The sequence below is a fragment of the Eulemur rufifrons genome, chromosome 23 (assembly GCF_041146395.1).
Source record: "Eulemur rufifrons isolate Redbay chromosome 23, OSU_ERuf_1, whole genome shotgun sequence".
NCBI classification, from domain to species: domain Eukaryota; kingdom Metazoa; phylum Chordata; class Mammalia; order Primates; family Lemuridae; genus Eulemur; species Eulemur rufifrons.
The window spans coordinates 30,909,715-30,923,326 of NC_091005.1; the positions used below are offsets into that span (position 1 = coordinate 30,909,715).

The 13,612-nt window shown below is 41.1% G+C and overlaps 1 protein-coding gene across 1 annotated transcript in view; it reads right to left on the reverse strand.

Moving 5' to 3' along the window:
• Window positions 1-4,225: 4,225 nt before the first annotated feature.
• Window positions 4,226-13,612, reverse strand: part of PHKB (phosphorylase kinase regulatory subunit beta) — a 208,904-nt gene continuing 199,517 nt past the window's right edge. Inside the window, exons 28-31 of the mRNA XM_069497809.1 lie at window positions 12,123-12,252; window positions 9,222-9,329; window positions 7,152-7,292; window positions 4,226-6,520 (exon numbers count right to left, since the gene is read on the reverse strand). Coding sequence (XP_069353910.1) covers window positions 6,383-6,520; window positions 7,152-7,292; window positions 9,222-9,329; window positions 12,123-12,252 — 517 coding nt within the window. The 3' untranslated portion in view covers window positions 4,226-6,382. The remainder of the gene's footprint in view (window positions 6,521-7,151; window positions 7,293-9,221; window positions 9,330-12,122; window positions 12,253-13,612) is intronic.

Genomic DNA, 13,612 nt, shown 5'->3' on the forward strand with positions numbered 1-13,612 from the left:
ACGGGCATCTGACTGGCGAGTCTGGTGGCAGTGCGGGCGTGGAGTGGGCGGGAACAGGTCTCAGGGCCTACGGCCCTTCCGAGACAAACTTGGCGTTCGTATCAAAAGCCTTAGAAATAATTGTGCAGATACTGAACAAGCGTAAAAATACGTGTCTTCAGCAAGGTCAATTGAGGCAACATAAACAATAGCAAACAATTAAAAATTACCTACTGTTCAACATCGATTTGGTAAATAAATGGTGCTACATTATACAACAAAGTTACTGTGCAGTCATTAATAATTGTGATTTAGATGTATAAAGACAAAAGATATAGACACAGTTTAATCAAAATGTATGTGTAAAACAGAATCTAAAATATGATATTGTTTATAAAGATGTCCACATACATTTATGTGTACATACACACTCATTTTTAAAAGCTCAGAAGCATATAGATTAAACTGATAACAAAATCATGTCTCTGCATGCTTATATTAACAGTTGTTTTTCCATTACAATTACTTGTATTTTTCACTTTTCTGTTAAGCATTTATTATCTTTTACTAAAAAAAAAAAAGTTTAATTCTTATTTTTAATGGTAGATTAAAAAGAAATAATGACCAATAAGACAGATACTAGCTCAAAATAAGAAGAATCCGAAACAGGATAATGTGATCCCATCTTTGTAAAATTCTGTATAGTTTATATTTATATGGTACTATTTTACATTATAAAACTATACAATAAATTCAGCATTATCTCTGAAAAAAATAAAAATTACTTTTGTATTTTTTAAAATTTTAATTAACAAAACTTTTTTTAGAGGCTGGCTTCAAATTTCTGGGTTCCAGTGATCCTCCCACCTTGGCCTCCAAAGCAGGGAAGGTACACACCACTTTGCCTGGCCATTTTTGTACTTTAAATGATAAACTTTAAAAAATGTTTTATTTCTTGATTTATTAACTTTAAAAAACGAAGTGAATACTGACTTCTTGCTGGGAAAGACAAGGAGATCGGCTCACTCGCCCTTCCTTCTCAGCCCTACTGAGTTACCGACAAGCTCCAGGGTTTTGTCCCAGTCCATTGGTCACATTATGGTAAACCTTGAAGCTTGTCTTTCAAGTCGTCTTTACATCCTTTGCTGTCACTGTAAACCTCATGGTTGTTTACTACTAATTTTATATTTTGATGGATTCATGGTTCACAAACACTCTTTATGTATCGTGTCTTCTCCGTTACTACACTTTTCACATTGTTTCTCTTGGTCGACTGGATTTAGTCCAATATTGTTTTCACGAAAGACTCACAGCTGTGATGATTGCCAAGTCCTTGCATATTTAAGAATTCTTCATTTGCCTTTATAAACTGGTTGGAAGAAATAAACAACTCAGGTCACACTTGTGCCACGTTGAACTGATGCGGAGAAGTTGCGTGCTAGAAGGTGACTATTTTTTTTTCTTGGCTTGAAATTCTCCAAGTAGCTTCTCCAAGATGTGTTCCAATGTCACTCATTCTGTGTCAGATATTTCTAGAACATGGCGTGTTGTCTTTATCTGTAGATTGAGTTCTCTGTTCAGGGAAAACTTTATCATACCTTTGACTTTTCTTTCCTGCGCCAATGGTAGCCTTTTCTACCTACCGGTTTTCTCCACGTCGGGTCCGGCTTGTCCACCCCCATCTCTGTTCTTTGCATCTGTATTTATGGTGATTACCTTTCTGACCAGAAGCCACCTGAGCAGAGGCCTCCCACGGCCACAGCAACCCCAGTGGCCTTTGTCCATCTTTGCCCTCGTCCTGCCTTATTTGTCTTCCCGGCACTGGGCGTCGCCACAGGCCGCCAGCCCGGGGGCTCAGAGCTCCGCAAGGACAGGGGAGGGAGGATTTGCTTCCCCCCACCGCGCGGGAACAGCGTCTGGCACGTGGCGTCGAAGCTCAGTAAGTTCTCGACTGAATTATCTCAAGCTTTCCCTGTGTGTCAGCAATTCAATTTTTAGCTGTATATATTGTGTTCTTTGCTGTTTCTAATTTATGAAACTTGTTTCCTTAGCTCCAAGTTTCCTTTCTGTTTTATTAAATTCTTTTATTTTGTCTTTGACTTCTTTTTTCATCGATTCCTTTTCTCTTTAACTTCTTTTAGAGTGTAGGGCATTTGATGGGGGGGATGTTCTATTCCCTAAAGTAAATTTTCTTTCAGAATGCGTTCTCTATCGACTCTTTTTTCTGTAGTATTTGGTCCATTTGCAGGTGGTTTCTTTTCATCTTTTAGGGACTGGCACAGCAGCCTGTGGGTGCCCAGTTCCAGGGTAGGTGGCCTTCTGAGCCTCTTCCACCCGGTCTCCCAGCTGAGTGCTCTTTCTTGAGTGATACGACCAAAGTCAGGAACATGCTACCCTCAGAAAGAGAAGAGGTCGAACAGAGAACGTGCTAACACAAGACCCCGTTGGATAGAGGGGAGCCCTGCCTTCGGGCCCCTGCTCCCACTGAGGACTGAGGCCCAAAGGCAGTTGTTTCACCCATTTTTCTTCTCTGGCTGAGAGGAGAGGAGGGGCAGCCCCTGGGAAGATGGGAGTGAAGGTGGGAGGTTACTCCTAAGGTTGACCATCTCTGTCCAAGTAGAAAACCTGAGTTTGCCATTTGGCGGAACAATCCACACTGACAAGCACTGTCCTTGGAAACGGGACATGCCCTTGACTAGGCAGCATGAGTTCAAGCCCAGCAGTTTCGGACATTATAGAAAAAAAAAAGTGTGTGTGTGAGGGGTTGTCATCAAATCCAGTCACCACTGTCCACAAGCCCCGCCCTCTGGGTAACAAGACACGTGTCCAGGGTACCAGCCCTCAGACCAGACTGTTGGAGACAACCCGTTCTGGGGAATTACAGCCACTCTTTCTCATCACTGGCCTCCCTCCCAGCTGCAAAGCCAAAATGCCCACTCCTGTTAGTCCTTCTCTTCCTTGGGGAGCATCCTGTGGCTTTTCACTACACAAGGGTGCCCAGTGAGAGGACAAGGGGCTGAAATCCAGTTTACTCTGAGCCATGTGTTCAGACAAAGGCCTTTTCCTTTGCACAAAGCTGCCACTCACTCGCTAAACTTTGTGCCCATAGGGCTGAGCGTGCCCAGCAAGGGTGCCTCTCCTAATCAGTGGGCTGGCAGTCGCCCTGCTGGAGAGTAACAGCAGATGGCGGGGCGTGTGGAAGGGCTCCCGCTCCGAGGGACACGGTCTGACTCCCCCTACATGTGGACTCCACACTCATCTGATTCCCTCCAGCTGTATTTGGTTTTTCATAAATTACCTACTAATCTGGCCCTCACCCCTGCACAGTTCCTGGGTGCAGAGTATAGAAGCCAAATACTAATTCTAGTGGGTCTTTTGTCTTGCTGATGCTTTGCAGAGTTTACAGTAGGGGTTTGGACCACTTCCTTTGTCTGGATGCTGCTGGTGGTGTTTTGCTGACCCTTTCTCCCTCATGTTCCATTCATGTTTTGAGTCCCTGAGACAGGGGACTTCAGTGATCTGGCTGCGGACTCTAGGCCACGTCCCAGCTCTCCTTGGTTCAGACCTGGTCCCTGTGTGCTGTTCTGTTTGTGCACCGCGTGGCCTCTTGCACTTTCACGCACCATCTGTGTCATATGTTCGCTCATGAAGGGCTTGAATCTTGTCTGAATCTACTCTTAAGAGTTTCGCTAAAAAGCAAATGTATTCAGGTGTTCAGTAAATGAAATTTGGTGTCCATAAGGCAATGCAAACTTATCACATATTGAAGATGACATCAAGATGATCCCACACTCTGATTTTCAAAAACTGAAATATGACTTTTGCAGACTTAAATAAAATGGCAGGAAATCTGGAAAACACCCAGTTTCTTAAAATGATGAGCTGGAAATAGAGTTGAATTTGATATTTGGTCAGGAGTTTCCAACAGACGTTGCTTGTACAATAAACTTACACAGTGAACCTGCCATTGTGATAGAGGAGGCTTTAAATCAGATTTAAATCTTGTCATACCGAAGTAAATGTGCTACTACTTTCTGCCAGTCTCTAGTGCAGCTGTTAAAACATTTGGGCTCTATACATCAAATTGGATTTCTCAGTTTCACGAGTTCTGCGTTCTAATTCTTACTATTTTTTGCTTTGCTAATTTGAAAACAGATATTGGCTTCTGTAGAGGTGAACATCAAGATTTACTGATTCCAAATATATCTTTCAGAACAATAAATTTTTAATCTCATTAAAGCACAAAGTCAATACACATGTCACAGATGCTAAATGCTTTCAGTAGCATAGGAAAACATCAGAATTTTGCATATGTAACATTTGAGCAGGAAGCTAACACTCATTCAGGAAACATACATTTGCAAATGATCTTTGATTTCAACTAAGACAGCAGTTTTCTGGCAATTTTGCTCAGCTAATCAGATTTTTTTTTATTCTTAAAAATACAACACAGTTTATTTTCCTTCAAATTTTAGCAAACATTAAATACCTCAAGGTTTTTTTTCTTTCTTCAATTTCCAGTTTTCCCAGCTATGAAGTGTCAGTCCTCAATTCTCTCTCCATGGGCTTCATGCTTAAGTTTTTGTCATGTTTAAGTTTTATAACTTCATCATTCAGGACTATCTTTTCATAAATTCTCTTCATACACCGAGTCAAGTAATTTAATTCTCCTCTTTCTCATGTCCCTCTCCCTAAGGTATTCTACAAGGTCAGATTTTATCTCGTTACTCTCAATTTTGCTAACTAATACACACACAATTTCTTATGCGGGATCTAGGTACTGTGCCTCGGAGCTGAGGACCGTGACTGACAGTGGACACTTCCGCGTGCCCACACGGCCACTTACTTCGTGCCAAGTGACTTGCTACTGAAACCACCTGGACTTTCTCAGACCCTTTCGAGACTCTATAAATGGGCTGTGTTCTTTATGGGACAAACCTGTCTTCTCAGGTGAAACTCCAGTAAGACTGACTAGAAAAATAACTTTCTGGGGGGCCAGGACTCAAACTGATGGGCTGCAATGTAACACTTAGGAGGGAAACAAATTCATAAAATTTGAATGTTTACTTTCTTTTTTTAATTTTTCTTTTATTTCAGCATGTTATGGGGGTGCAAATGTTTAGGTTATGTATATTGCCTTTGCCCCACCTGAGTCAGAGCTTCAAGCGTGTCCGTCCCCCAGACTGTGCGCACCGCACCCATTAGGTGTGAACATACCCACCCCCTCCTCCCCCCATCAGCCCGACACCCGATGAACGTTACTACTATATGTGCACTTAAGTGTTGATCAGTTAATACCAATTTTATGGTAAGTACACGTGGTGCTTGCTTTTCCATTCTTGTGATACTTCACTTAGTAGAACTGGCTGCAGCTCCATCCAGGATAATACAAAAGGTGCTAGATCACCGTTGTTTTTGTGGCTGAGTAGAACTCCATGGTGACCACATTTGATTAATCCACTCATGTATTGATGGGCACTTGGGTTCTTTTCTACTTTCTATTTTTATTAAAGTTTAAGTAAGGTTGGCAGCAAAATATGTATAATGTTAGGGACTGTAGATTCTCTTCCATTCTATCTCCAAATCAATTAAATGAAAATACTAAACTCAATCTTGTGAGCCTGGGAGCAAAGACTGTTTCCAGACACATTCATTAATTCAGAAATAAAATTTAATGACTTAATTGTTTTTACTAGTACAAACCAGGTTAAGATGCTTCTGAACAACCCTACACATGTCCTATTTTTAGCAGGAGCTCAAAGAAGATGTTTGATAAGGTACAGATTTATTATATCATAGTTCAACCCCTATAGTTAGCATAATTACAAAGCCATAGTCACCTTTACAAGGTAAAAATTGTGCAATAGCTCTGTAACTAACATATTATTAATAATGCAGTTTCTGAGAATCAAAGTATCAGCTGACTGATTTTGCTTTTATGATGTATATTAACATCTTCTTCTAGCATGACAATGCCACCAAAAAAGGTTTAGCATTCTTTCAATACCTTTTGATTCCCAGTATGCATTACTAGTTGGCAGATTCATTTTAATGGCAGTAAGGTAAGAATTCAGAGTCCAAAGAGCAAAGATTCACTTTGATGAGCTATTTCATCCTAAAACATGCAGCGGTGAATTTTCAATTCATAAACTATTCCTGTCATTCAGTGAAGACTATTATTGTCGGTGGCATTCTCACGGGAACTTTTTTTCACTTGGTTAAAAGCGTTTACCATTAGACTGGCTGCGTCATGCAAGAGGTCTGATACCTCTGCCGAGGGTGTGGCCGTCACCCACCAGCACGATCAGCTCATGTATGAGTGGCTGCCTTGATTAAGCTTCAACACAAAACACGACACACTTCCAGAACTCGTGTCTCGGCAGAGCCTCTGCCACCGTCCTCGCTAGCTAACCAGACATGGGTCATCGTTGCTTGGCTTGACTTCTCCTTCCAACAGCAAACTCATCACAACCTTTGTCAAATAGCTGCACGTTCCTCTTTTTCCCAGCGGGGGAGTGTTGTAAAAGGAAGTCATGTCATCCTACAAAGGAAACCAGTAAGCAAGTCAGTTGATTTTTGTTTGTAAAGAGTTGACAGGTAATATCAGTGTCAGCCTAGGGGGAAAAATAAATTCACAGAAAGATTTCTTCACAGAAAATACGAGTTTCCTGAGCTTTTCTTTCATTTTCCTGAGGCATCTTCTCAGCATATAAAACAAAGACAGACATTTTTAGTATTCTCCTCTTTGCTGATAATTTTTATTTACTTTGAGAACCTTTTTTTCAGATGAGCATAAAATATTAAACAGAGAGCCTGGAAGGGATTGTGTTAGGTGGTACATAGCACAGTACAGCCTCCTGGATTCCCCAGAATTTAATTTTATAGCCTTCTGGAAGCTACGGCTCCTCCCTGATAAAACATTTTAACTGCTAACTATACAAAGCAAATTTATTTTTTCCTAGATTTCTTTTTTTTTTTTTCAGAACTTCATGGCTAAATTGACTAGTAATTAACTAAAAAGTAACATTAATTCCTCAAATAAGTCAGACTGCCCATCAAGTATTTTGTACTCTGTGAATCTGTTTTGTAAATTAAATGATAAGAGATTAGGGATATTTTGAAGAATTAAGACAATGAAAACAATTCTACAAAAAGCTGTTTTTTCTACTTACTTGTTTTTCAATTTCCTTTAGCCGACTCTCATCTTTTTGAAATTCATGAAATGCGTCTTTCACCAGTCTGTCTAGATCTACTTTGTCTTGAAATTCTAGCTCCGGGTTTCTTTCCAGCACAATGGATACAACCATCAGTAACTAGAAGAGACCGACGTTGAAAGCCAATTACACGAGCCGTAACAGCGACACAGTCTGGACATGTTTTCACTCTTTAATCCAGTGGAGGGACAGGCCTAGCATGCCACAGTACGTTCTGTACAAGAGGCTTAAAGATCACCTATGGATGGAAACTACCTAATTTTGCAAATTAGCCGCATAAGTTCTGTTTGGAAACTGTATACGTTTTTCATTGTGTGTATCCCTATAGTTGTATAGAAATGTTTTTTTGTCACTTAAATAAAACTAATAACTTACAAAAATGGCTTTCCTAACCTTGTACATAGTACACAGTGCCCTAATCACCCAGACTGTTCTCTGGGCATTAATCCTTGCTAGCAAGACACCAAAAAGTGTCCACTGGAGCAGGGTGGCCAGAGGAGAGGCGGCAGTGAACAAGAGCGGAGAATGCAAGTGAGCTCAATGGAGACTCTGGATCTAAATTCATGATCAGATGACTGGGAGCCCCGCACCCCAAATGAGTTCAAGTCTGTAAGGCCATAGAAGTTGCTCAGGGGATGGCTATGTTTTAAACAAATGCACTTAACTTTTTACCTCTATGACACGAATACTATTTGGTGTGCATAAACTCTTTTAGTTTAAGGCATCACCCTATTGTTTGGCCGTCCCATACACTCACCCTAAGTGGTACAGTTCACTTTGGATGCCCAATTCATTTTAGATGCCAAGCCTGTGCCCAAGTGTGCGGTTACTGCTGCAGGCATTCTGTTGGGCTTTGTGGGTCCTACTTAGTGCGCTGAATAGGAAACCTCATACTTCCCAATTTGGGAATCTTGCTGACTGTACTTTACCTAAAGCCTTCCAAAACAGAACCTGAAAGAACCAAGGAAGCACTTTCAGTAACATCGAGAGGTCACAATGTGGGACACCTTGGGGTAAGGCTCTAGCCAGACGAATACAAAGTTTTATTATACCGTAGATGTAAAGGACAATTTCTTCTGCAAAGGGAACGATCTCACTGTGGTCAACAAGAAGGACCTCTGTGTCCACTGTCTGTCCCAGACGCTGGGTGCTCGACGTGGAAGGCGGAGGCGACAGCACAGGAAGGCATTCACCCACCCAACAACCCCGCGTGTTCCGGCAACCCCGTCTCTGCCTCGCCCCCACACGCTGCGACACTGACTGCCTGGCGCCGTTCACAGCCGGGACGTCAGAGGCAAAGGTGGATCTCACTCAGCTCTGACTGCAGCTCCAGAAATGCTGGATTTAAAGAGCATTTTAGTGCCACATCCAGTTAGCACTCGCTGACAGCTTCTGTCTCAGGAAGACGAATTACCTACCCTGATGGAGACAGTCCCAGAGAAGAGACAAAGTGAGGATGAGCTATATGTTACATCCGTGATTTGGTAGAGTCTCTGTGTGTTTGGCACAATGTCTTAATGTGACAAAGGGTACGTATGTGCGTATTCTATTTTAGCATTTGATTTTACATGGAGCAATGATGATACGGCACACAATTACATGTCTTTTCTTCCTACTAAATATTAACAGTGATGATCCCTTGCTAGTGGGTGTCGAGGGAATTTTTGTTTTCTTTTCTATAATTTCCTGAATTGTTGAAACTTTGTACAATAGTTGTGTGTTATTTCTGTAAATAGAAAAAATGGAAAACAAAATGAACGGGGAAGGTCACCTCCTCTATTCTCGTGACACTGCTGATGTGCCTGCTGTTGGGCGCGAGCATGGAGCGGAAGAGCTGGGCTGCCGGTTGCCACCCTGACTGCTCACGTGCCTCGACTGGGCCAAGGATGGCCGTCTTCCCGAGGACTCAGCTGGCGGAGATCACGGCTAGGTGAGGAATAGAATTCTTGTTCTCTTAGGCAGTTTCCCTTATACGAGTTTTCAGGGAGCAAAGAGAGAGCACATTTCTTTAGCAATTTTAATACAAACCTCCACAACGATCTGTCTGTACTTGGGCTGGTCAATATTTCCCAGTGTGTCTTCAACAAGGAGAGAGAAATTCATCTCATACATGGTCATATCTGACAGGGTTGGTTGCTGAAAAAAATAACTCCACATTAACATGCTGAACTGTTACACTGTAGTTCTCATTGCATAGAGGAATTTCATTTTCTAATCAATAATCTTTTTCAGTTTCTATAAAACCTCAGAGAGCACTTTCAGCTACACAACTGGATTTTATGTACGTCAAACTACTAAAGCCAACCAGCTATTGTGCTAAATTACACCTCTCATTTTTCGTAGTTATCTTCACCAGATTAATGTTTTAGGGGAAAAGGAGTATATTAGAAAGCCACTTCAGTACACAAAAGGAACAGCCAAAAACTGAGACAACAAATAGAGTACATATTGCTTCCAGAATTAACACAAGAAGTTATGCTTGCTGTCAGGCTTCAACATGCAAGTCACTTGCTATTGAATTTACATCATTACTGAGGCAGGTCCTTTCTGAGCTGGCAGCATAAATATGCACACAAACAGGAGAAAACAGCATTATGTGCAGAAATGGCAAGGAAATAGAAAAAAGGCAAAACTAAAAGAATTTTCTCTACTCTGCTGTACAGTCTTCCATTCACTTTTCACAAACCAAATGAAAACAGAAAATAAACTCAAATCCAAATCCAAATTGGGGTACAGGGGCTAACCCTCAAAGGATGGAAGGGAAGACTCTAAATGTCAGACTTGTACGGTGGAAAGCAGATGGAGTTACTAGAATTATTACCAGACACGCAGAGGTGAGGACACATACTTGCTTGCTTTTACCTCAGTGGTGACCTGGACTGAACTTGATCATAGCTTCAGAACCATGTGTATCTACCTGCTACTCAAAACGGGACCCAATTAAGAATGTCCTCTTTCAACCAAGTGGCAGCATATTTTTCAGCCTGGTGTAATAATGCCTCAGTCCTATACTCAATACAATCCACCTACTGCATTCCACAGTCAATACGATCTGACAGATTGGCCATGTTTACCAGCAATACCCAATTTGGGGCAAATGAAGCCGGAGTGCTGAACAGTTACCGTAACTGCTTAGCCATCTAGCAATGGGGTGAAGGGTGCTACAGAAGGGAAGGAAGACCATTTCATGGTTTCACATTAATTTCCTCTTATCATAGGTCATTGAAAAAGTCAACCCAGCTACTACTCACATACAGAAGAGCTTGCCTGATTTCCTACTCTTCTGAAAGGCCTTAGGGTAAACAGCGTGGCAGAAAAGTTAAGAGAAAAGGCTCGGAAGCCAAACTGCCAGGGGTCCTGCCCTGGGTCTGCTGCTTATTATACCAGATGTGTGACCCTGAGGGAATCACTGGCTGCGCTTCAGTGTCCTCGTCTGTCAAACGGCAACAGTACCTGTCTCTCAAGATTGTTCTAAGGATGAAAGGAGCATTTAGAAAAGTGTTTGGTGCATGAAAATACTGACACGTATTTATTGCTGTTATTTTTATTTTCAGCAAAGAGAGGCTATTAGCAAGGGGAGGGTACGGAATGTAAGTGGCCCAGGCTGTTGGATGATGAAATGACAACCCGGCACACATCAGTAGGGGCTGGGAAAGAAGCCGACAGAAGGCTGCCGGACGCCCTGCCCAGGGCGGGAGGCGGGTGCTGAGGCGAAGGCCTGCTCCCCGGCCGAGCCGGCGCTGCCGCAGGACAGCAGTGCACGGGCTGGAGCCCCCGTCCCGGCAACCGAATGAAACCACGCTTGGCCCGGCAATGGTATAAAACATTCTTTTAAAAGTTTTTATTCACTTTTTTGAATAAGTAACACATTCACACAGTTCAGATTTTGAAAGGTTAAAAAGGGTTCCGGGGAAAAGCCCACACAGTCCCCAGCCACGCAGTTCCTTCTCCCAAAGGTAGAGAGAAGAATGCCACCAACTCTGGCGGGTCCTTTCACAGTACTCCACTGTACACAGAAGCAAGACGAGTGCGAGTGTGTGTATGCGAGAATACTTTATTTGTGTAAAGAGCTACATCAGAATTAACGGGGTTGAAGTTTCAACACTGAAAACAAATATAGTACTCTATTTCCAAGAGGCTAATCCTTCACTTTGGGGTATAAGCAGAATGATTTAGATGCTAGGATTAAATAAATAAAATAGTGAACATGGGAAACCATCTGAAGGGGAGGGCACTAATTCATGTGAAGCACAGCTACGTTACACGTTGAGTAAAATAAGTGATTATCTGTCTAATGAGCTAAAAAGTTACGGCATTATTCACATTCAATGCAATTCCTAAGTAGTGATTTCCTTATCCAAAGCATTACTAGGACTCCTTGCTTTTTAGGTCTGATCTGGATCTGTGTTTTCAATGTACATTTTACCGTTTGTGAGGCCCCCGGCACTGGCCCACCACCGCTTGGGGTGAAGGGACACCCCCACTTAAAGTCAAGCCAGTGTAAGAAACCCTGTGCTCACTATAAGTAAACAAAGGAAGGACAGCTTGTTCAGCAAGAGGTTTGGCCATGTAGTTCCTTTAAAGAGAGCTTCTTTAAAACATCTGAAATATGACAATACAACAACTTTGATTACATATAACTTTTCAGCAAAATATCCATCTGGGGAAAAAAGCTTTTTTTGTATAGAAGGATATTAAAATTGAAAAATAAAAGGAACTCAGATTGAGGAAAAATATTTCCAGTCCAACTGATTACTTATTTTCTAGTACTTCATCCCTTCAGGTATCTGGATACCCCTCCTTTAAAAATACCCTTAGAATGTGGAAAAGCAGAAAAGTTATTTGCAGCACAGAGAAGGAAAGACTTCTCTACTCTGGTGGGTCCCCTTAGAAGTCCCTTTTCCTTATATAAACATGATGGGGCTTTACCTGTGGCAGATGCTTCCCAGCCACAACGATGCCATTGGGCGTGCGCTCCAGGATCTGCCACACTCGGTCATAGAACCCGGGGGGAGTTCTATTCAAAGACCCATCGATCTGACGCCTGTTCAGCCAACATCTGTAAACCAAAGGAAAGTGCCTTAGAGCTGAAAAACAAGCTTGTTCTGGTAGAAAGCAGGGCTTTCAATATGGATTAATTGTTCCAATAGGGAAGCAATAAAAGCCAAAATCTATCAATGATGCATATCTACCATGTGTTACAGAGGTTAGTAAATATTTCATAGAGAGCTTTTAGGAGAGGAGGAAATCTCCAAGATCTTAAAAAATTTAAAAGGCAAAATGTTACTCTCTAGTAAGCTATGAATTGTTCACTACATGATCAAATGATTTTCTAACACAAAAAGCAGCTTCATTTAAAACCACAGCCAATTTCACAATACCTTTATGTGGTTTTTACATATAATAAAAGGTAAGCTCCATGAAGACATGGAAATCATATAACTTGATCTCTCCTACTCATCCCTCCCAGAAAGGTGCTTAATAAACATTTGATAAATGAATAAGTGAATGCTCAAAAAAGCATTAATTATAATGAATTAGCTTATTTTAAACTTTACAAAAATTTTCTATTTAAATATGGCTAAAGTTTCAGTGCTGAAAAATCAGATACAAAATCTTACATGTCATAGTAATAGAATGTAATAAGCCAAAATTCTAGATCTCTTATTTTCATGTATTACTATTATTAAATCTTAAAGATATGTCATTCACAAACTGCTAAAGTAGGCTTCCCCTACTTTTGTTATCTTATATAACCGTACTATAATACTGAAACCAGGAAATTAACATTGACACAATACTATCAATTAATATATGGACCTTATTCAAATTTTGCCAATTTTACCACTAATGGTCTTGTTTTGACCTAGGGTCCAATCCGGCATCCCACTTGGCATTTAGTTTCCATGTCTCCTGAGGCTCCTCTAATCTGTGACAGTTCCTCCATCTTCCTGTGTCTTTTATAACTTAGACACTTTAGAAATGTCAGCTATTTTATAGGATGTACCTCAATTTGGGTTGGTCTGATGTTTTCTGATGAAGAGACTGTGATTATGCACTTTTTGGCATGAGTATCCAGAAGTTTTGTGCCCTTTTCAATGCATCCTATCGGGGATACATGGTGTTGATGTGTTTTATTACTGGTGATGTTAACCTTAAACATTCTGTTAAAGTGGAGTCAACTGGGTTTTTCTATTGCAGGGCTACTATTTTTTCCTTTGCAATTAGTAAGCATATTGAGTGGAAATACCTTGGAATTATGCTAATTTTCCAATTCTCATCATATTTCCATCCAATGATGGATTCTTGACTGCAACAATTACTACTGTTTTATATTTGTTTAATGATGATTTTCTATTTCCATCATTCTATCCACTTATTAATTGGAATTTCTACTATAAGGAAGAGTCCTTTCTCCC